General features: G+C 38.3%; 1 protein-coding gene across 1 annotated transcript in view; it reads left to right on the forward strand.

Annotated features, from left to right (window-relative positions):
• The first annotated feature begins 230 nt into the window (after window positions 1–230).
• Window positions 231–23568, forward strand: part of herc4 (HECT and RLD domain containing E3 ubiquitin protein ligase 4) — a 29559-nt gene continuing 6221 nt past the window's right edge. Inside the window, exons 1-18 of the mRNA XM_061910755.1 lie at window positions 231–389; window positions 2868–3131; window positions 3206–3365; window positions 3453–3529; window positions 3608–3829; window positions 3920–4015; window positions 6155–6281; window positions 6357–6511; window positions 8943–9019; window positions 9114–9238; window positions 9332–9391; window positions 15517–15628; window positions 15708–15897; window positions 16867–17039; window positions 17120–17239; window positions 17345–17443; window positions 17530–17697; window positions 17774–17917. Of these exons, the coding sequence (XP_061766739.1) occupies window positions 2906–3131; window positions 3206–3365; window positions 3453–3529; window positions 3608–3829; window positions 3920–4015; window positions 6155–6281; window positions 6357–6511; window positions 8943–9019; window positions 9114–9238; window positions 9332–9391; window positions 15517–15628; window positions 15708–15897; window positions 16867–17039; window positions 17120–17239; window positions 17345–17443; window positions 17530–17697; window positions 17774–17917 (2331 nt within the window). The 5' untranslated portion in view covers window positions 231–389; window positions 2868–2905. The remainder of the gene's footprint in view (window positions 390–2867; window positions 3132–3205; window positions 3366–3452; window positions 3530–3607; window positions 3830–3919; window positions 4016–6154; window positions 6282–6356; window positions 6512–8942; window positions 9020–9113; window positions 9239–9331; window positions 9392–15516; window positions 15629–15707; window positions 15898–16866; window positions 17040–17119; window positions 17240–17344; window positions 17444–17529; window positions 17698–17773; window positions 17918–23568) is intronic.

Raw genomic sequence — 23568 nt, forward strand, 5'->3', positions numbered from 1 at the left:
TCAGTAGCGGAAATAACACTCGTTACTTTCAAATTAAAAGTACACATGCATTTACGAACATTATAAAAAATCACTCATTTTGCTTAGGATACAGCAATGTAGGTATTATTCATATTCAACAGTATGCAATGGGGAGCTACTTGAGTCCACTGTAAGTGTCTGGTCGTGGCTTACCGGTATATGACGACTTTTATGTCCAAAGGTGTAACCGGCGACAGAAAAACATATCCAACTTGAAAGAAACATGTAGCGTGAGGCTAAACAGCAGTTGTTGACATATTTAGAATATGTGTAGTGTGGTGAAGCTCTGTGAGAATCTTCATGGGCTTATCTTGACCGTGACTGGCGACGTGGTTTGAACAAAACAGTCATCGGATCTGTCTCAATTTGTAAGATTTGCCTTGACTTCTTTTTAGCGCTTCGTTTAAAAACGAAACGTTTTGGTGTATTTTCTGTGCCTTTAGAAAGTATGCGCGCTTGCTACAAGGAACCTGTTCACGTTTTGCTGAGGTAATTACGCGAGGTGACGTCCCAACTAAATAAACTCCACGGTGTGTTTTGTTCCACTTACTGTTGTCGTTACCTTCGCAAAGCTTATATGCTACGCCAAAAACAGTTTCGAACATTTATTCTAAGGCTAACAACGCCTTCGAGCCAATTATGTCAAGGTAACTGCCCTGGACCTTGCTTTCGCTTCTGAAGCGTGCTAGTTTTACGTTGCTCGCATGGCGTTAGCCTTGGTGTATTTTTGGATTCATTCACAAAACAGGACTATCACAAACATATTACTTTAGTTCTTAGCGAGATGTTTTTTTGGGGTCGGATCGCCGCTAATAGCAGTGACTGCTCACTTTAATTTGGAACATAAACCGGAAGTGTTATTTTAGCTGCGATGAGTCGTGTTGCTTTACAAGCGTAATTCTTCTGAATGATTTTTTGCTTATCTGTCTACGTGTTACCTGGTTAGCCTCGAGTATGTCCATATGTTTATCCGGCTAAATGCAGAAACACGCCTCCCGCTAATCAGGCTCACGGATCTAGTTGTTGTATTGTCGTAACGTTATTGCTCTCTATAACGCAGTGGTTCTTAACCTGGGTTGGATCGAACCCAACGGGTTCGATGAGTCGGCCTCAGGGGTTCGGCGGAGGGCCAAACACACCCGACTCATCGTCTCAATAAAACTTGTCCCTATCTGCGTGTTACGGATACGACAACAACTGACTGATTTGCAGGTGTGTAATTTGTTGTGAGTTTATGCACTGTGTTGGTTTTGTTTTTGAACAAGGTGATGTTCATGCACGGTTCATTTTGTGCACCAGTAAAAAACATGGTAACACTTTAGTATGGGGAACATATTCGCCATTAATTAGTGGCTCATTAACATGTAAATTAGTAACACATTGGCCCTTAACTAGTCATCATTAAGTACCTGCGTATTTATGCCTTATTCACCATGGCCTCATTATAACCCTAACCCTCTAACCCTAACCAAATAGCTAAATTAAGTCTTTGTTACTTAGAATATGTTCTCCATACTAACGTGTTACCAAAAAACACATAACTTTGTCTTTAATTTGAAAAAAAAAAAAACAATTTTATTTTTTACTAAGAAGGGTTCAATAAATGCGCATATGAAACTAATGGGGTTCGGTACCTCCAACAAGGTTAAATGCCTGCTGAAATGAGATTTTCTTATTTAAACGGGGATAGCATGTCAATTCTATGTGTCATACTCGATCATTTCGCGATATTGCCATATTTTTGCTGAAAGGATTTAGTAGAGAACATCCACAATAAAGTTTGCAACTTTCGGTGCTAAGAGAAAAGCCCTGCTTCTACCGGAAGTCGCAGACGATGGCGTCGCAAGTGTGGGGGCTCCTCACATATTCACATTGATTTTAATGGGAGCCTCCAACAAAAAGTGGTATGCGGGCTGAGAAAAACGACAATTTCCCCATTAGTTTGAGCGAGGATGAAAGATTCGTGTTTGAGGATGTTGATAGCGAAGGACTAGAAAAAAAAAAAGTTGAAGAAAAAAAAACGCGATTGCATTGGGATGGATTCCGATGTTTTTAGACACATTTACTAGGTTAATTCTGGGAAATCTCTTATCTTTCTATTGTGTTGCTAGTGTTTAATGAGTTTAATATTACCTGATAGTCGAAAGGGTGTCTCCACGGGTGTCTTGACGCGCAGTGTCTCAGGGGAGTCGACGGCAGCTATGGACGGCACAAGCTCAGCTTTTCTCCGGTAAGAACTGACTTTTTAACCACAATTTTCTCACCGAAACCTGCTGGTTGACATGTATTCGGGATCCATGTTCTCTCGACCGCGCTCTGATCCATAGGAAAGTTTCACCTCCAGGAATTTTAAACAAGGAATCACCGTGTGTTTGTGTGGCCAAAGGCTAAAGCTTCCCAACTCCATCTTTTTACTGTGACTTCTCCAATATTAATTGAACAAATTGCAAAAGATTCAGCAACACAGATGTCCAAAAAACTGTATAACTATGCCATTAAAGCAGACGACATTTAGCTGTGTGTGCGCAGCGCTCATACTTCCTAAAAACCTGTGACGTCTTGCGTACATGTCATCATTACATGACGTTTCGAAGACGAAACTCTCGGGAAATTTAAAATTGTAATTTAGTAAACTAAAAAGGCCGTATTGGCATGTGTTGTAATGTTAATATTTCATCATTGATATATAAACTATCAGGTAGTAGTGGGTTTCAGTAGGCCTTTAAGAACCACTGCTATAACGTTATTTGGCTCGGCTTGCTAGGTAACCATAGTAGAATTCCTTTTTGTGTATCCCATTTTTTTTTTTATCTGAATGCTGTATGATTGTTTTTTATTTCGCATAGGACCCCTCTGGCTTATTCAGCCACACAGAAGGACGACAATGCTGTGTTGGGGCAATGCTTCCTATGGACAGTTGGGTTTGGGTGGCATCGATGAGGAGATAGTGGTTGAACCAAGAAAATGTGACTTTTTCCACGGGAAGCAAGTGGTGGATGTGGGCTGTGGACGCAAGCACACTGTTTTCCTACTGAGTGATGGCACGGTCTACACTTGTGGCTGCAATGATCTGGGTCAGCTGGGTCATGAGAAGTCCAGGAAGAAACCAGGTTGGTGACTTTAAAATAGGATGACAAAAAATCCATCCCAAATACATTTTATTTTTTTATTGTCCTCTAAATAGAGCAGGTTGTGGCTCTTGATGCTCAGATCATAACAGCAGTGTATTGTGGAGAGTCACATACACTTGCCTTGAACGACAGCGGGCAGGTCTTCTCGTGGGGCCTGGGCTCAGATGGGCAGCTGGGCTTAAATAACTTTGAGGAATGTGTTCGTGTACCTAGGTAAAACCTGCGTGTATGATACTTTATCTACCGAAAAAAGGGCTACATTATAAGCGATCCTGTTGTTCCTCTCTCTGAAAATGTCAGAAACATCAAGAGTTTGAGTGATGTTCAAATTGTTCAAGTCACCTGTGGATACTGGCACTCCCTTGCACTTTCAAAAGGTGAGGATGATTTATACAATGAATAGACAGTATTTATTGAAATTATATTCTTAATGGGTCATGTTTTTTTTTCTGCAGCGGGCCAAGTTTTCACCTGGGGTCAAAATCGATACGGACAACTTGGGCTGGGAGCAAATGGGCAAAGCGTTTCCACCCCCCAAATCATTCAGTCTCTGCAGGGCATTCCTTTTGCTCAGATATCAGCAGGAGGTGCTCACAGCTTCGCCCTTACTCTCTCAGGAGCCGTGTTTGGTTGGGGACGGAACAAGTTTGGTCAGCTGGGTCTCAATGACTGCAATGGTGAGAAGGTTAATAAAGCTTCAGATATTTTTCTCAGCAAATTCATTCTAAGGATAATTTAAAACAATTTTTTTTCTTTTTATTTCCCAGACCGATATTTTCCATCCCTATTAAAGTCACTGAGATCGCAGAGAGTAATTTTTATCTCCTGTGGAGAAGATCACACAGCCGCTCTGACCAAGTTAAGTTATATACTTACCTATTCTTTTCATTAAGCAAATACACTGCACCAGTATTGAATTACACTTGAAGACAGATTTATTAGCCCCCCATAAAAAAATTATCTTTCATTATTTCCCAAGTTCTGTTATAGAGAGAAATGCATTTTTAACACATCTTTTCCAAGCAGCCTACCTCCATTTTGGATGCTTACAATATTTTTATTTGCACACAGGAAGAAAGTTATTGCACAAAAAAAAAAAAAATTAATAGAGTCAAAATTATTATCCCCCTTAAAAACTCTCACCAGTTTGAGAGGCGGCAGGCCATGTGCTTTGATTAATCAAACCTATTTGCAGTCACCAGTGAACACTTACTGCTCTATATGTAAGAGGAACATGTAGAACAGTGGAGAAGATTCAGTTCACACTGGATGATTCAGGACTCAGAAAATATCATGCCAAAAACAAAATAGATCAGTTTAGACTTAAGAAAAATCATCATTGATGCACTCGAAGCAGGAGATGGATACACAAAGTTATCACAGTGTTCCAAGTGTCAAGAACTGGAGTGAGAAGTATCAAGAAATTTAAAAACAGCCACATGGTACCAAACAAGCCTGGCAGAAGTAGGAAACAAGATATTTCAAAGACTTGAAAAGACAGCTTGTGAGAAATGTGTCTAAAGACCCCGGAACTAGACTGTGAGGCTGCAGACGAAGAAAAAGTCCACTTCTGCAAAAAATACAACTTTGAGCCAGACTGAAGTATGCAAAGGAAAACCTAAAAAAAGACTATGCATACTGGAAGCATATCTATTGGTCGGATAAAACAAAAGTAGAGCTCTTTGGCCATCAAGATACAGCTTATGTTCGTAGAAATAATGGAGAGGCACACAACCCAAAGAAAACGGTCCCCACAGTTAAACATGGCGGTGGGAGTATTATGCTGTAGGGATGCTTCAGTGCATTTGGAACTGGAAATATTGTCAAGATGGAAGGAGTCCTAAAGAAAGAAGGATATTTGAATATTTTGGAGGAAGGCCTCAATCAGTCCGCAGCAAAATTGGGTATGGGTTGCTGCTTTGTCTTACAACATAACGCCCAAAACATTTGGCACTAATGGTGAAAAAAATACCTCCAGAAAGCCAAATAGAAGGTTTTTGAATGGCCTGCACAAAGCCACGACTTGAATCCAATCGAGAATCTTCTGAATAAATTGAAGACCAAGGTCCATGGCAGCAGACCTTTAATCATAGAGGAGCTTGAGAGGTTTGTCAAAGAAGAGAGATGTTTGTGAGACTTGTGCAAAACGATAACAAAGTATTACAGTGTGTTATGCAGCAAAAAGTACACGTAATTGCCTATTTGCACCGGGGCGGCTAATAATCTGGACTCTGGTAGTTTTTGGTTAAATAATTTTTGTTTGTGTGCACAAACTAAAATAATTGAAGCACCAAAATAAAAGCAGTATGTTTGGACAAACTGTGTGGGTAAAAATGCTCTCTTTAACAGTATTTGCAAGATACTTTTACAAACAATTAATTATTATGGTGGCTAATAATTTTGACCACGTGTATTTGTTAGTACAGTTTAGGTATATGATTGCTTTTACAGATGAAACAATTTTCTAAATTGTTGAAATGGCTTTGACTCATAATGGCCGTGACTCATAATGTTAAGAGATTAATCATTCATAGCACAACAATAAAGTATATTATTCTAAGAAAAATTATGAAAATTAATACTGTTTTTGTCTTATAAATTTAGAACATAAAAAAATAAGTGTGGTGTTAAACCTCTTTATTTAGATGTTTTGTAGATTTAGTCTGATACACAGCGACTATCAGTGTTTTTAGACAAGTTTAGAGTCTCCAAAAATTCAATAAACATTATCACACAGGGGATTTGATGCAATTACTTTGCTGCTGTTCAAAATCTAACCTGGAAACCTCCGGGATTTGAAATTTTGTCTACCAAATTAGAAAATGTTTCGCTATGACAATTTTGAATCACTGAGATTATTCTTTGATAGACTCCTTTTTATGGTTCATATTTTAAAGATAAGTGTTATCATCTGAGTAATCTTTGTATGTTCTATTATATCTGTCCCTGCGCTGTAACTGTGATATTACTGACCTGTGCATGATTCCTAATTTTACAGGAAGGTGGCGTTTTTACATTTGGAGCTGGAGGATATGGCCAGCTGGGACATAACTCTACAAACCATGAAATCAATCCAAGGAAAGTGTTTGAGCTCATGGGAAATGTAGTCACACAGATTGTATGTGGAAGGTAAGACTCATGTTTGAAATGCAATACATATTTTCATACACATTAAATAAAACCTAGATCATTTTACATTTAAAGGCAGCACACGCTGGCTTTCACACCCTCGTGTGAAAAGATGGACTCATTTGGTCTTGGAGGTAATGGACAACTTGGTACACGGTCTACCTGCAACAGAAAAAGCCCAGGCCCTGTCAAGGGTTCATGGATACCCTCCAGTGCTCCTGATGATACTAGTGAGTATTTGAGGCTGAACTGTCTCCTCAGGAAATAGTAACTGTCTGTTTGTGAAGTTGTACACATAATTTTGTCTGAGAGGGTACAACTGTAATTAACTGTTTCTAGCCTTAAAATGACAAATATTATCATAATTATTAGCAATGTTATAACAAAAAAGCATGCTTGTGATGGTCATGCTACTTTTTGAAAATCTAACTCTACTCTTATTGCATCACACTAACTCTTTTTTTTTTTTTGTACAGTAAATGATACATATGTACGCAGGACGGCCTTCTCATGGTTCATTAATTACTTCTGTGTTAAAGGGGAACTGCACTATTTATTGCAATTTTGTTTTTCAAAATCCTTATGTAAGACAATTACACATGTTTTTATTTGTTATGCATTCTGACTTGTAGATAAACACTAGCAAAAGTCAGCTGCTAATGGAGCTAAAGGGAGTCAAGCTATTCCGCCTATAAAGCGCTCTAAAAACATCCATAAAACCTCCATCGTTTTATATACAGGCTGTAAGTGTATTTTTGATAAAGTAACAAGCACATTCATAATAATTTGTAATATTTACTTATTTTGCTCATTGTAAGCATACGGCGGGGTATTATTTTACAGACGCATTACACTGTTCGCTAATCATCATGCAGCAGTATTGCTAAGTGCAGAACAAAATATACAATCTTGGAACATAATAAAACAACCACTTACTGTACAATGTCTGCTCTCACTGGGATGCGGACTGATGGTATGTTTATATCTTCTTATTTAGATGAAGAATTAATCATTATATTCACTGGCCACTGAAAAAAAGAGCTGCAAACGAGCGTTTTTTTTCTTGTATTTCTTGCCATCACTGGGTATAAGTTGAATGTCCATGTTTACCAACTTCCTGGTTAATGGCTACATCCTTCTACTATCCAGGTGAGAGGCATGATTTTATAATCTAGAATTATGTTTCACCAACTCTGATGCGATGCACCAGCTCATCGTTTTTTGTCAACATAACAGCTATTTATCTCTCTGATCATGGTGCCGCTAAAAATAGAATGTCTGCGTTCGTACTTTTAATAAAAATATTGCAAATACTTGGCTAATGTTCAGGTCATCAGATGTAAATAGTGTATTGATGGCAGTTTTTATAGAGTGCCTTATGGGCGGAATAGGATAGTAAAGACTTATTTATCCCACAATGGGGAAATTACGTTTTATGCAGTGCAGGTTTTTACATGCAGTAACAGAAGTAAAGCGCAATGTCAAACAAAAATAAGTAAATAGATACTGCATATACTTCATTAATATGTCTAAATATAAGATCAAATACAACAAAAACACTAACATCCATATTGCACAACACAAAAAAAGCATTGTTTTCCACTTTGTACATGAGATATTTTACGACTTAGAATGAAGGAACAATCAAAAAACATTTTCTTTCTTGTCTTACATTCGGATTGTGAATGATAGGCAAAATTCCAAAATAATGCAGTTCCCCTTTAAGGGGACGTTCATTTAATGTTCGGTACAGCAAGGGTATAAAAATACAAAACATCAATCTGCTTAGCTTTTGTGCAAACAGCTCTAATTTTTTTTTTTTTTTTTAAATACAATTTAAACCTCTGCAAACTGCTGGCAGGTAATTTGGTATTAAATAAAATGCTTAAATACAAAGTTAATACGATAGTATATAGAATCATTTTTACAAAAACAATTGTGATACAATTCACGCATGTGCAGCAGTAATACTTTTAACAGTGTGACTATTTGTTTTTTTAGTAAATAGTTGCAAGTGCAGCATGCAGCTGAACAATGTCAGTTCACTGCTATCATCTTGCCTTTTAATTAGGTCCAAACAGTTGTATGTATAAACTGTATGTATTTAAAGTCAAATCTTATGTGGTTATTATCAACATTGCAACATGTTCTTAAAATCTATTTGCTTTATTTTCCATTTCTGCTGTTTTAAAAAAAACACATTTCACATTTATTTCTACAGTATGTGAGGTACCACATGTTAACTGTATGCAACTCTATGCAAATAAACTAATACTATAATTATAACCGCAGGCCAGAAATGACAGACAAGTGCCTGCATTCTCTGTTTAGTTAGCACTATTGCTGGTCATGACTCCGCTAGTCAAAGCTAGCTGGACTACATGCTTGTGGACGTGCTCTGCACACTTCCACGCCTCGTCTTTCAATGGCCGCTTTAATGCACACAATCCAATACTGTGCGAATGCCCAGCGCGGCTGGATATCAGCTCATGCAGTTAATGAGCTGTTTTTAGCAGACGCTAATATTTGATTGGCGAATAAACACATGACACAAAAAACACTTCCTGTCCCTTACTAATGGTGTATAAAACCAAACACTGTAGAGAAAATTTAAAAAATGAATACATGTACTGTTACATCCATAATAGTTTCCTTTTGTAGGTATGGATCAGAATGTTTGTGTGAAGAGGATTTATGCTGGAGGAGACCAAAGCTTTGCTCACTACTGTACTGCCAATGTAAGTTTTTATTCAGTAATAACTTAGTATTTTGACTGTGGAATTTTTTTCAGCACTAGAAATTTTATTTTTTGGTAACGTTTTGTTTTTGTAGGACCCGCAAAACATTGATAATGTGGCAATACCAGAAACCCAGCGAAGAGTTTTTACCCTGAATGAGGAAACAATACAAAGATGGCTGGACTACTCACCAGGAAGACTCCCGCAAGAAATCATCAAGTAAAATCCTTCTGCCAACACAGTGCAGTCATTTCTTCAGAAATTTGGTGGTTAGAAATGACACTGATTGCTCCCCTCCTGTCTTTCTCTCAGTGAGATTGACTTGGTGTTTTCATCAGCAAGCTGCCTCAATGGATCCTTTTTGTCTACAAGGTAATTTTGTTTTGAAGGGAGTGAATTTCCTACACAGATGATAGAGGGATGCAGCTTTGTGGTGTGGGTTCCATTCTTTTATTACAAACCCCGTTTCCATATGAATTGGGAAATTGTGTTAGATGTATACATAAACGGAATACAATGATTTGCAAATCGTTTTCAACCCATATTCAATTGAATGCACTACAAAGACAATATATTTGATGTTCAAACTCATAAACTTATTTTTTCTTTTGCAAATAATAATAAACTTAGAAATTCATGGCTGCCACATGTGCCAAAGTAGTTGGGAAAGGGCATGTTCACCACTGTGTTACATCACCTTTTCTTTTAACAACACTCAATAAACGTTTGCGAACTGAGGAAACTAATTGTTGAAGCTTTGAAAGTGGAATTTTTTCACATTCTTGTTTTATGTAGAGCTTCAGTCGTTATACAGTCCGGGGTCTCCGCTGTCGTATTTTATACTTCATAATGCGCCACACATTTTCGATGGGAGACAGGTCTGAACTGCAAGCGGGCCAGGAAAAGAGCTGCACTCTTTTTTTTTTTTTTTTATGAAGCCACGCTGTTGTAACAAGTGCTGAATGTGGCTTGGCGTTGTCTTGCTGAAATAAGCAGAGGCGTCCATGAAAAAGACGGCGCTTGCATGGCAGCATATGTTGTTCCAAAACCTGTATGTACCTTTCAGCATTAATGGTGCCTTCAGAGATGTGTGAGTTACCCATGCCTTGGGCACTAATGCACCCCCATACCATCACAGATCCTGGCTTTTAAACTTTGCGTCGATAACAGTCTGGATAGTTCGCTTCCCCTTTGGTCCGGATGACACGATGTCGAATATTTTCAAAAACATTTTGAAATGTGGACTCGTCAGACCAAAGAACACTTTTCCACTTAGCATCAGTCCATCTTAGATGATCTCGGGCCCAGAGAAGCCAGCGGCGTTTCTGTTAGTTGTTGATATACTGTATGGCTTTCGCTTTGCATAGTAAATAAATGATAAATGGGTTGTACTTGTATAGCGCTTTTCTACCTTCAAGGTACTCAAAGCGCTTTGACACTACTTCCACATTTACCCATTCACACACACATTCACACACTGATGGAGGGAGCTGCCATGCAAGGCGCCAACCAGCACCCATCAGGAGCAAGGGTGAAGTGTCTTGCTCAGGACACAACGGACGTGACGAGGTTGGTACTAGGTGGGATTTGAACCAGGGACCCTCGGGTTGCGCACGGTCACTCTCCCACTGCGCCCAGCTTTAACTTTCACTTACAGATGTTGCGACAAACTGTATTTAGTGACAGTGGTTTTCTGAAGTGTTCCTGAGCCCATGTAGTGATATCCTTTAGAGATTGATGTCGGTTTTTGATACAGTGCCGTCTAAGGGCTCGAAGGTCACGGTCATTCAATGTTGGTTTCCGGCCATGCGGCTTATGTGGAGTGATTTCTCCAGATTCTCTGAACCTTTTGATGATATTATGGACCGTAGATGTTGAAATCCCTCTTGCAAATGCACTTTGAGAAACGTTGTTCGTAAACTCTTTGACTATTTGATCACGCAGTTGTGGACAAAGGGATGTACCTCGTCCCATCCTTTCTTGTGAAAGACTGGGCATTTTTTGGGAAGCTGTTTTTATACCCAATGATGGCACCCACCTGTTCCCAATTAGGCTGCCCACATGTGGGATGTTCCAAATAAGTGTTTGATGATCATTCCTCAACTTTATCAGTATTTATTGCCAACTTTCCCAACTGCTTTGTCACATTTTGCTGGCATCAAATTCTAAAGTTAATAGATATTTGCAAAAAAATTTTTTTTATCAGTTTGAACATCAAATATTTTGTCTTTGTAGCATATTCTACTGAATACGGGTTGAAAATGATTTGCAAATCATCGTATTCCATTTATATTTACAACTTACACAATTTCCCAAGACAGCACGGTGACAGAGGGGTTAGTGCATCTGCCTCACAATACGAAGGTCCTGAGTAGTCCTGGGTTCAATCCCGGGCTCGGGATTTTTCTGTGTGGAGTTAGCATGTTCTACCCGTGACTGCTCAGCCCTTTGAGACGCTAGTGATTTAGGGCTATATAAGTAAACATTGATTGATTGATAAATGGTCTCTAGTGTGTGAATGTGAGTGTGAATGTTGTCTGTCTATCTGTGTTAGCCCTGCGATGAGGTGGCGACTTGTCCAGGGTGTACCCGCCTTCTGTCCGATTATAGCTGAGATAGGCACCAGCGTCCCCCGCGACCCCAAAGGGAATAAGCGGTAGGAAATGGATGGATGGATGGATGGACAATTTCCCAACTCATATGGAAACGGGGTTTGTATTACTGTCGTCAACATTTATTTTCTACTGCTTAGCCAGTTAAGGGTCACAGGTGAGTTTAAGCCTTACTCAGTTAGAGGAGAACTGAACTTTTTTTTTTTTTTTTTAATTTTGCCTATCGTTCACAATCATTAAGAGAAACATGACGACTGATGTTTTTTTTTTAATGCATTCTAAATATTAAACAAATGTGATCAAAAGTTTGCTTACAAGGGAGCCTATGTAAGTCGCTCAATTCTGCCTATAAAACCTTAAAAAACATCCAAACAGGTCCATTTGGGTTTTATACTGTATATTTGATGTAAGTACATATGTATTGTAGTAACAGGCACTTTATTAAAAAAAAATCATATTTATGTATTTTGATCATTTTAAGCAGATGCGGCACATTAATTTAAAAAACATTACTTTTTTTTTTCTTGTATTTTTCTTGTATAATCACTGATTATTACTCACTGCAGACTTAACGAAAGCCAACAAGTATAATAAAACCTCACTTTCTGTTTAAGGTTTGTTGTCATTAGAATGCCGACTGTTGGGAGGTCCATATATTCCCATTTAGGTGAAGAATGTCTCATAATCCTCGTGAAGAAACGGAGTAGGAGCTAGGGTGGCTGGTTTTGGGTCCGAAATGACTTTCAAAGTGTACCAACTTGTCGGATTACATCGTTGTCCATTTACTTTCCAGGTGAGAGATATGATTCAAGATCTACAATAAACTTCTAAAGAGCAGGAAAGCCTGAACGCAGCAAACCACTCGATGATATAAAGATAGCACACAGTAGTGATCCCATCGCTGCTACAAATAAAAAATAAAAAATTCTGTGATGGCGCTTATAATAACTATATCACTAATACTTGGTTAATGTTCAAGTCACAAAATGTAAATGGGGGTTTGTTGGCGCTCTTTGAATGGTTATTATTCGATTTTATGGGCAGAATAGAGGACCACCAATTGGCTGTGCTGTAAGCGGACTTTAATTCACGTTTATTTAATATTTAGAATGCATTAAAAAAATCCATCCGTCATTTAGTTCATAATGATTGTGAACGATAAGCAAAATAAAATAAAAAAGAAGTGCAGTTCAGCTTTCACTTCAGGTGAGAAGTGGGGTTTGACTGCTTAATGTGTACATGAAGTTCATAATAATATTTCTAAAATGTAAAACAGTCATTGTGTTTATATTATACTGTAAAGTGCAACTTGTAAATGCACAAGAATTATAATTCAGAATTTATGAAATGTCATAGAATTGCAAATTTACTTCCTTCAATTCGAATTTGAATTGCAATTCTCTTTTCTGTTTGCAACTTTAATTCAAAATCATTGAATAGGTAGAGGTTGATTGACAACACTAAATTGGCTCTGTTGTGTGAATGTGAGTGTGAATGGTTGTCTGTCTATCTGTGCTGGCCCTGCGATGAGGTGGCGACTTGTCCAGGGTGTACTTTTGCCCGAGTGCAGATGGGATATGCTCCAGTACCCCTGTGACCCCGAACGGGACAAGCGGTAGAAAATGGATGGATGGATGGATGGATGAATGGGTAGAGGTTCATCGAAAGGTCAGTTGTGGGATTAAGACCTATAACCACCTGGCTGTAACACTTTTTGAATTAATCGATCACTAATATAGATCTTGATAGTTCAGCCTGTATATTTGGTATAAAACAGAAGCACAAATTAATGCATCTGTGAAAGTTATGGAAGTATTATTGCAGCAAAATTATTTGCAAACGTGTACCTCAATCTGTGCACGTGTAATCCAATTTGCACGCATGTGTACTAATTTGTGTGTCTGTATATCAGTATTCACATCTGTGTACGTGTGTTTTAGATCTGCGTACGTGTTTTAAGTTGTCTCTGTCCTTAATCTGAAAGAACCCTCGATGCGCGCACAAATTGTATTATACGCTCACAAATCTGGATGTGCGTGCTCAAATCTTACAAGGCAGAAGTGTCGCAAAAGTCACGTGTAAGACAGCCTATCAAGGGTTCTTTCTGAGTAGGGACAGGCAGACAAATTACAAACCCCGTTTCCATATGAGTTGGGAAATTGTGTTAGATGTAAATATAAGCGGAATACAATGATTTGCAAATCCTTTTCAACCCATATTCAATTGAATGCACTAAAAACACAAGATATCTTATGCTCAAACTCATAAACTTTATTTTTTTTTGCAAATAATTAACCTAGAATTTCATGGGTGCAACACGCGCCAGAGTAGTTGGGAAAGGGCATGTTCACCACTGTTACATCACATTTTCTTTTAACAACACTCAATAAACGTTTGGAAACTGAGGAAACTAATTGTTGAAGCTTTGAAAGTGGAATTCTTTACCATTCTTGCTTGATGTACAGCTTAAGTTGTTCATCTGGTTGTCGTATTTTACGCTTCATAATGTGCCACACATTTCCGATGGGAGACATGTCTGGACTGCAGTCCGGCCAGAAAAGTACCCGAACTCTTTTACTACGAAGCCACGCTGTTGTAACACGTGGCTCGGCATTGTTTTGCTAAAATAAGCAGGGGCGTCCATGAAAACGTTGCTTGGATGACAACATATGTTGCTCCAAAACCTGTATGGACCATTCAGCATTAATGGTGCCTTCACAGATGTGTAAATTACCCATGCCTTGGGTACTAATACACCTCCATACCATCTCAGATGCTGGCTTTTGAACTTTGCACCTATAACAATCCGGATGGTTATTTTCCTCTTTCTTCCGGAGGACACCACGTCCACAGTTTCCAAATATAATTTGAAATGTGGACTCGTCAGACCACAAAACAATTTTCCACTTTGCATCAGTCCATCTTAGTTGATGTCGGGTCCAGAGAAGCCGGCGGCGTTTCTGGATGTTGTTGATAAATGGCTTTCGGTTTGCATAGTAGAGCTTTAACTTGCACCTAGAGATGTAGTGACCAACTGTAGTTACTGACAGTGGTTTTATGAAGTGTTCCTGAGCCCATGTGGTGATATCATTTACACACTGATGTCAGTTTTTGATGCAGTACCGCCTGAGGGATCAAAGGTCCGTAATATGATCGCTTACGTGCAGTGATTTCCCCAGATTCTCTGAACCTTTTGATGATTTTATGAACCGTAGATGGTAAAATCCCTAAATTCCTTGCAGTAGCTTGTTTAGAAATGTTGTTCTAAAACTGTTCGACAATTTGCTTACAATTTGGTGACCCTTGCCCCATCCATGTTTGTGAATTACTTAACAATTCATGGAAGCTGTTTTTATACCCAATCATGGCACCCACCTGTTCCCAATTAGCCTGCACACCCGTGGGATGTTTCAAAAGAGTGTTTGATGAGCATTCCTCAACTTAATCAGTATTTATTGCCACCTTCCCCAACTTCTTTGTCACGTGTTGCTGGCATCAAATTCTAAAGTTAATGATTATTTGCAAACAAAAAAACGTTTATCATTTTTAACATCAAATATGTTGTCTTGGTAGCATATTCAACTGAATTTGAGTTGAAAATGATTTGCAAATGATTGTTTTCCGTTTATATTTACATCTAACACAATTTCCCAACTCATATGGAAGCGGGGTTTGTAAAACACATGTACGTAGATCGAAAACAAACATACGTGTAGCTGAATGCACACACTCAGATTGATATACAGACACGAAAATTAGTACACACGCACAGATTGAGATACACATTTGCAAATCATTTTGCTACAATAATACTTACATAGAAAGTAACCTTTTCAAAGCAGCCTGTATTAGGTCACATCTTAACTGTGCTTTTCCTGTCCTCAGTCATCCAGATCACTATTGTACCAATGGTAAATGTTCAGGTACAGATATGAACATGGCCCGTCTACTGTTTCACAGACTGATAACACAAGAACATCCAGAGATTGCCCAACAGGTCAGTTATCAAGACATCATTGCTGGTAATTGGTGGTCACGGGCCTAGCAGGCTTCTTGACTTTCTTCATCATTGTCAGATTGCTGCAAGTATGGAGAAGAACCTAATTCCGAGACTGAGTAACTCCCCTCCAGACGTTGAAGCACTGAGACTCTACCTCACCCTTCCCGAATGTCCTCTCCTCAGTGATCCAAACAATTATGTGACTATTTCTATCCCGTTTGCCAAATCACTCCTCAGCCTGAAGGAAGCGCCTCTAAAGGTGCTGGGTAAGTGAAAGACCAGCCAACATTTTAACCATGTTTCTACCAAGGAGTTCTGTTCAGTTCAGCTGGCCATAGTACATTTTAGAGCATAACGCTAATATTGCTTATAGGACTGGGCCGATAGTTTACTGGACAATTTATTGCCCCACAAATAAGTAAACAAAAATAAAATGCGATCTCAATCTCTGATAGAAAAAAATTACTTCAATATAAGTCTAGAAAATTTGAAAATTGAGTCTTTTGGAAGCCATAATATTTCCACACTGGAACATTTGGATTTGCCATTACATTTTTTCCTTATAATTGTGTTACTTTGTGGTGCTTCATACTAACGAGTATCAACTCGCAAGGGTCTGTCGGTGCATCCTGTGAGTAAGCTAGAGGTCCTGCCTCTTCCCATCGAGACAAAGATTGTGGATGGCTGATAAGAGGATTTACTGCGTTAGTTAATTATGCTATTGAATAAACGCTTCACAGAGTGAACCCTCTTGCATTCTAGCGGTAGAAAATGGATGGATGGATGTAGTTCAGTGTACAATAATACAATAATGAACAATGACATTTCGTTTTACTTGTGCAATAACAAATAAGTTCCTTCCCTTCTTTCCTTCCTGTTGTACAGACTGTAAATGAGTCAGATTATTGCATAGTTGTCAGTTTACATCCATAGTCTCCCATACCAGTGTGAGTTGAAGCTGGATTCGTACCAGGAACCCTTATGTTTCTGGACGACCACTGTACTATCTGAGGCACGCCACCCCTTGGCTGGATGGTGATAGCTGCATTAGCTATATACAGTAAATGATATGACATGTCATGAGCCTGAAGCTGTGTTTTAGTTTATTTTATTCTGCCCTGTGTTTGTTACAAATGATAGCTATGCTTTGTTAGCGAAAAATCAAAGAAGTGGCAAGTATCAACTGGTCCAAACGACACTGCTTGGTGGAAAGCGTTTTTTTTTTTTTGCCTCAGGAAATTGGTGGTCCACATTTGAAGCCCCAGTCTTCCAGCGGCTAGTAGAACTGTACAAAGAGGTGGTGGTGTATCTGCTTCAGATGCACAAAGTAGGGATTCCATCCGTAGAGCAGCGAATTTTCACCTGTTTCCTGGACACATCACTCCGATTGGTGGAAATCCTGCACATGGTGAGAAATCTGTGAAGGTCTGTGTAATAGTTCATAATCCTCAAGAGTAGTTGACCATGTCATCTTTCTAATCACCTCAGGTAAACGAGCGAGCTGGACACATTATACAGTACGATAAATTCTACATTCATGAGTTAGATGACTTGGTAGACATCAGAAATGACTATATCACTTGGATTCAGGGGCAAATGCATCAAGGAGTGAGTATTTAAGCCTCTGACTCCTTTTTTATCTGAAGTCATTAGAACTTTTGTCCGTATTCTGTGAGTAATTTGTCTCATTGATTGGTTCCTCTCTTTCCTCAGGGTCATGACGGTGTAGTAACTTTGTGCAGGTACCCTTTTGTATTTGATGCAACAGCAAAGACAACTCTGCTACAGACTGATGCTGTCTTACAAATGCAGGTACGACCATTTTTTTAATTTCCAAACATTAGAATAGTCCTGTTGTTGCAAAAAAGAAAGCTGATCAGTGTTCTCTGTATGGATAGATGGCAGTGGATCAGGCTCAAATGCAAAACTTGAGTTCCATGTTCCTGCCTGCCGTGGAATCTGTAAACCCATGCCTCATACTCATTGCCCGGAGGGAAAACATCGTTGGAGACACTATGGAAGCTCTCAGGAAATCCAAGAATGTTAACTACAAAAAGCCACTAAAGGTGTTTTTAAGTGTATTATTCCACAAAATATTAACCTGAAATGTTTTATTAAACATTTTGTGACAATCCTGTGCAGGTTATCTTTGTTGGTGAAGAGGCGGTCGATGCAGGAGGTGTGAGAAAGGAATTCTTTCTTTTGATCATGAAAGAGCTGTTGGACCCAAAGTACGGCATGTTTCGTTACCATGAGGAGTCCAGGCTCATTTGGTTCTCACGCAAGGTACATTTTGGATGTTTTACTGTAATAGTCGACACTTTTGATGTCATGCAAGCATGCATAAATAATGTGTTTACCAGGTAACTTCCAACATTGTGGACAATGTGTCTCTTACGGCTCATAACAGTAATGATAATATCATTACGTACATTTAAAATTGTATGAGTGGGTAATTTCACCAAATCAGTGTCAATTTAAGTCCCTAGGAAATAAAATGTATAAATGCCAATAAGTTAAACATTATTTTTTTTTCAGTCAGTACAGTGTTCTGCACATTGATCTGATTGCGCATTTAAGAGGGCTTGTTGCAACTTGCTCAAAGTACAATTTTTTTAAATAAAAAATATTAAAAGAACGCCACCGGCTAGCTTTTGTTGCTATTAGTGGTTTAATGGAACACATATATACATTCGGCTTTCACATACTCAAAAGCAATCCCAGAGAAGCAACCAAAAATGTGCAGTCTCGTTGTTTCGACTATAAGCTTTAAAGACTTAAAATATTCTTTATTGTCTTTTTCCATTCATGGACTATAGTTTATCTCATTACATGCTAAATGTCTGGGTATAATGTTTACAACACTTTGAAAAGTTAGCGACCTCAAGGCATCCATGTAATCGTTGAAAACAGCACCTTTTATAAAGTACAACTTAAAGCATAATTTGAACTACTTTAAACATTGGAAATCTAGCATTTTTTGCTTATCACTAACATTAGACTTTACCGTGCTGTTTAATAACTGAAGTCCAATTTGAAAAGGTTATATTTTTTCACATATTTGTGTTTGTCCTTATCCCAACTATACCTAAAGTTTATTTTCTTTATAAACCACAAAAAAAAATCTAACTTAAGTCATATTTCTGCAGGGTTTCCCTCAGCTTGAAATGTGGCAGTGGAAGTGTGGTCAATGTGACATCTTTACATCATTTGCATAATTTTTTGATGCATATATTTTTAATTGCTAAAAATAATTTATATACATTTAAACATTAGTCTGTGTTATTAGTAATTAGTATGAACATTTTTGTATAATTTTTTTGCTCTATTTTTATAACTACAATATACACAGGCTGTATACCAATGGCAGCTGCCGGCCTTTCAAGTAGAGGAAGCTATTTTTCAGCTCCTCCTTCAACATGAGCAAAATCTAAAAAAACTGATGAAAGATACAAACATGCAAGATTTTACCAGTGTTGGTCATCTTATCTTAAAAAAAATAATTAGTTAGAGTTTCAAATTACTTCTCACAAAAAGTGATTAAGTTTGTAACTCAGTTACCTCTTCATAAGAGTAACCAGTTATAACTAAGACGTTATTTTTAATTACGGTATTTAATACGCCGTTACGTTTCATAACATCTTTAATGTCAAATATGTTTATATTAACTGATTGAATAATTAAAAAAACTGTATGCAGTATTTTAAAACAGTTGGCCTTTATTTCAACTCAATAAATTGCAGTGTGCCATATGATATGCATTGAAATAAAAATGATTAAAAAGATATTCCCTAAGTAACAACATTGAATATTAAACGTAGGTAAAAAAGACACAGAAGAGCCTTTGGCCTCTGAGTAGTGCAATAAAAGATACAAGTAAAATGAATAAAATTAAGTATCCTTCATCCACATTTTATCAACCATCACATTTATCTTAACTAGATGGCCTAATTCTTAAATTGAATTTAACCTTAAAGGCTTACTGAAATGAGATTTTCTCATTTAAACGGGATAGCAGGTCCATTCTATGCGTCATACTTGATCATTTTGCGATATTGCCATATTTTTGCTGAAAGGATTTAATAGAAAATATCCACGATAAAGTTTGCAACTTTCGGTGCTAAGAGAAATGCCCTGCCTGTACTGGAAGTCGCAGACGATGACGTCACACGTGTGGGGGCTCCTCACATATTCCCATTGATTTTAATGGGAGCCTCCAACAAAAAGTGCTATTCGGACCGAGAAAACGACAATTTTCCCATTAATTTGAGCGAGAATGAAAGATTCGTGTTTGAGGATATTGATAGCGACGGACTAGAAAAAAAAAAAAAAAGTTAAATTTAAAAAAAAAAACGCGATTGCATTGGGACGGATTCCGATGTTTTTAGACACATTTACTAGGATAATTCTGGGAAATCCCTCATCTTTCTATTGTGTTGCTAGTGTTTTAGTGAGTTAAATAGTACCTGATAGTCGGAAGGGTGTCTCCACGGGTGTCTTGACGCGCAGTGTCTCAGGGGAGTCGACAGCAGCTATGGACGGCACAAGCTCAGCTTTTCTCCGGTAAGAACTCACTTTTTAACCACAATTTTCTCACCGAAACCTGCTGGTTGGCATTTGGTAGGGATCCATGTTGGCTTGACCGCGCTCTGATCCATAGGAAAGTTTCACCTCCAGGAATTTTAAACAAGGAATCACCGTGTGTGTGTGTGGCTAAAGGCTAAAGTTTCCCAACTCCATCTTTCTACTGTGACTTCTCCAATATTAATTGAACAAATTGCAAAATATTCAGCAAAACAGATGTCCAAAATACTGTATAATTATGCCGTTTAAGCAGACGACTTTTAGCTGTGTGTGTGTGCAGCGCTCATATTCCTTACAGCCCGTGACGTCTTGCGTACACGTCATCATTACACAACGTTTTCAACAAGAAACTCCCGGGAAATTTAAAATTGCAATTTAGTAAACTAAAAAGGCCGTATTGGCATGTGTTGCAATGTTAATATTTCATCATTGATATATAAACTATGGTGGGTAGTAGTGGGTTTCAGTAGGCCTTTAAGTAAGACTTCACACACAATAGTCAATATTTGCAAAACTGAAAAGTACAGTAGTTTTATAAATAATAAAGAACATTCTTCTCAAACTAGTGTATCATCTGGTCAGCTGCATCATGCCTTACTTATAGTATATGTATTCTCCACTTATTTACAAAGAGAAATGTAAAAACATTGTTTTATGCTACGCCTCTGGCTAGGCAGATATGTATGTGTGTTGTGAAACGAAGTTACGATGCATGCTCTCATCATAATTTATTTATGAAGTGCATCATGCCTTACTTATAGTATATGTATTCTCCACTTATTTACAAAGAGAAATGTAAAAACATTGTTTTATGCTACGCCTCTGGCTAGGCAGATATGTATGTGTGTTGTGAAACGAAGTTACGATGCATGCTCTCATCATAATTTATTTATGAAGTGGTAGAAGCAGCAAATACACATCACTTGCAATCTGTAGATGTCACGATGACTTGCCTGCTGATGGTGTCAAAAAATATAGGTGCCCTCTTTACTGTTCACATATTACCGCGTGGAACAAATCCATATATTTTTGTTTTGACGCTGCTGGAGAGAATTTCAACTTCCTAAACAAGGAAGGAAACACATGAAAAGTATCCGATTTGTTCTAAATCGTTGCTTAAAGAACTGTGATAGATATATTGCGAACTAGTCCCACCCATCGACAAGATGAAATTAAATATGATTGGATTTTGTTTGTCAACATTTTTGTCGAGACTTGTTTACTGAGTGAAGTCACGAGCTTAACTAACACTAACAGTGGAGATACAGCAATGAGGGAAGATGACACTGGTGTATAGTCTTTTTTTCAGCGGATTTCTCAGATAAATTTTATCATCCCCCACCCCTGCTCTCTGCAAGCTGCTGATGTGTGATCAAAACCTGACACTTTGCGCTTCATTCAACCAAACTGTAGTAACTTCACATTCTTCGTAACGGCAACAGCGTTGCTTCAATGGGAACAATAATTAATTAGATTACTCATTACTCAAAAAACATTACGCCATTTATAATGCCGTTATACTCTAACACTGTTATTACCAACACTAGATTTTACAAAGAAAACTTCACTTGAAAAATTATAAAAAATCTCTGTATCAAATAGAATGAAAGTTGAAAAATGCTTTGGCAGTGTTTCATAATTCAAGATTGCTGATTGCTCATTTTGCTGTGAATCTAAACGGGATTCAGCCCAGAAAAGTCATCCAATCATCATGCAAAGCCCCCTTTTATCACTCATATTTATTTGCTTACTCTCCGTGGGCAGGAAAAAGTCAAGCATTTATCGAATGATTGTCTCGTTTGGCTACATCAATGAAAGAAAGTTGCGCCAACTGTTGCCAAAGCAGCTGATTCTAAACCAAAGTTAAACACATTCTAATGAGTTAAGTCAATGAAATGCAAACACAAAATAATATATTTGACCACTTTTATATTTTTAGGGAAGCTGAACTTCCCTTGCAGTCTTTAGCAATCGCCACTTCTGTATGTAAGAGAAGTCGGCAAATCAGATCCATAACTTCAGGACAAGGATTGTACTCTAGTGCTGAGTGTGTCTTGCTGAAGTGCAAAGCGGGACTGTGTGTTTCTCGCCGCTGATGAGCCGCTGCCCCATCGCCCAAGCCGCCAGCCTCATCTTACTGCCGAGGCTCCAGACACCAGCGTGCATCTTGCTTACTGTTGATCAAAGTTTTTCAATGGCCACATTTTCTGCACATCGCTAGTTAATTGTGCTGGAATAATATAGACTATATATCCATTCATGCAATATATTACATAATTTGTTTCCACGTAAAAAAAATACTCATTTTTAAGGTGTGGCGGCTTCAATATAGCCGTGGCTAAATTGATTAGCCGCGGCTAATTGCGGCACGACACAATCACATACATATAAGAGAAACCCTGCTCTGGGTTTTCTCTCAGTCCTGTTACCCTAACATATTACCCCTATGAAAATTGTGGAATGTTGCATAAGTCACATGTTTCACAGGAAGTTGTATCATTCAGTTTAAGTTTTAAGTTTAAATACCAATGGTTGTCCTCTGAATTTGACCCATCCCCTTGTTCACCCCCTGGGAGGTGTGGGGAGCAGTGGGCAGCAGCGGTGGCCGCTCCCAGGAAGAATTTTTGGTGATTTAAGAAAGTTACAGCAAGGAAATAGCACTGATTTGGTTAAATGCAGTTACTAGTCACTTACAGTGGGGCAAAAAAGTATTTAGTCAGCCACCCATTGTGCAAGTTCTCTCACTTAAAATGATGACAGAGGTCTGTAATTTTCATCATAGGTACACTTCAACTGTGAGACAGAATGTGAAAAAAATCCAGGAATTCACATTTTACGAATTTTAAAGAATTTATTTGTAAATTATGGTGGAAAATAAGTATTTGGTCACTTAAAACAAGTGAAGTGAATTATATTTATATAGCGCTTTTTCTCGAGTGACTCAAAGCGCTTTACATAGGGAAACCCAATATCTAAATTACATTCAAACCAGTGTGGGCGGCACTGGAAGCAGGTGGGTAAAGTGTCTTGCCCAAGGACACAACGGCAGTGACTAGGATAGCGGAAGCGGGTATCGAACCTGCAACCCTCAAGTTGCTGGCACGGCCACTCTACCAACCGAGCTAAACCGCCCCACAAGGAAGATCTCTGGCTATCACAGACCTGTAACTTTTTCTTTAAGAAGCTCTTCTGTCCTCCACTCGTTACCTGTATTAATGGAACCTGTTTGAACTCGTTAGCTGTATAAAAGACACCTGTCCACAGCCTCAAACAGTCAGACTCCAAACTCCACTATGGCCAAGACCAAAGAGCTGTCGAAGGACACCAGGAAAATAATTGTAGACCTGCACCAG

The sequence above is a fragment of the Nerophis ophidion genome, linkage group LG09, assembly GCF_033978795.1.
Source record: "Nerophis ophidion isolate RoL-2023_Sa linkage group LG09, RoL_Noph_v1.0, whole genome shotgun sequence".
In the NCBI taxonomy this organism is placed as follows: domain Eukaryota; kingdom Metazoa; phylum Chordata; class Actinopteri; order Syngnathiformes; family Syngnathidae; genus Nerophis; species Nerophis ophidion.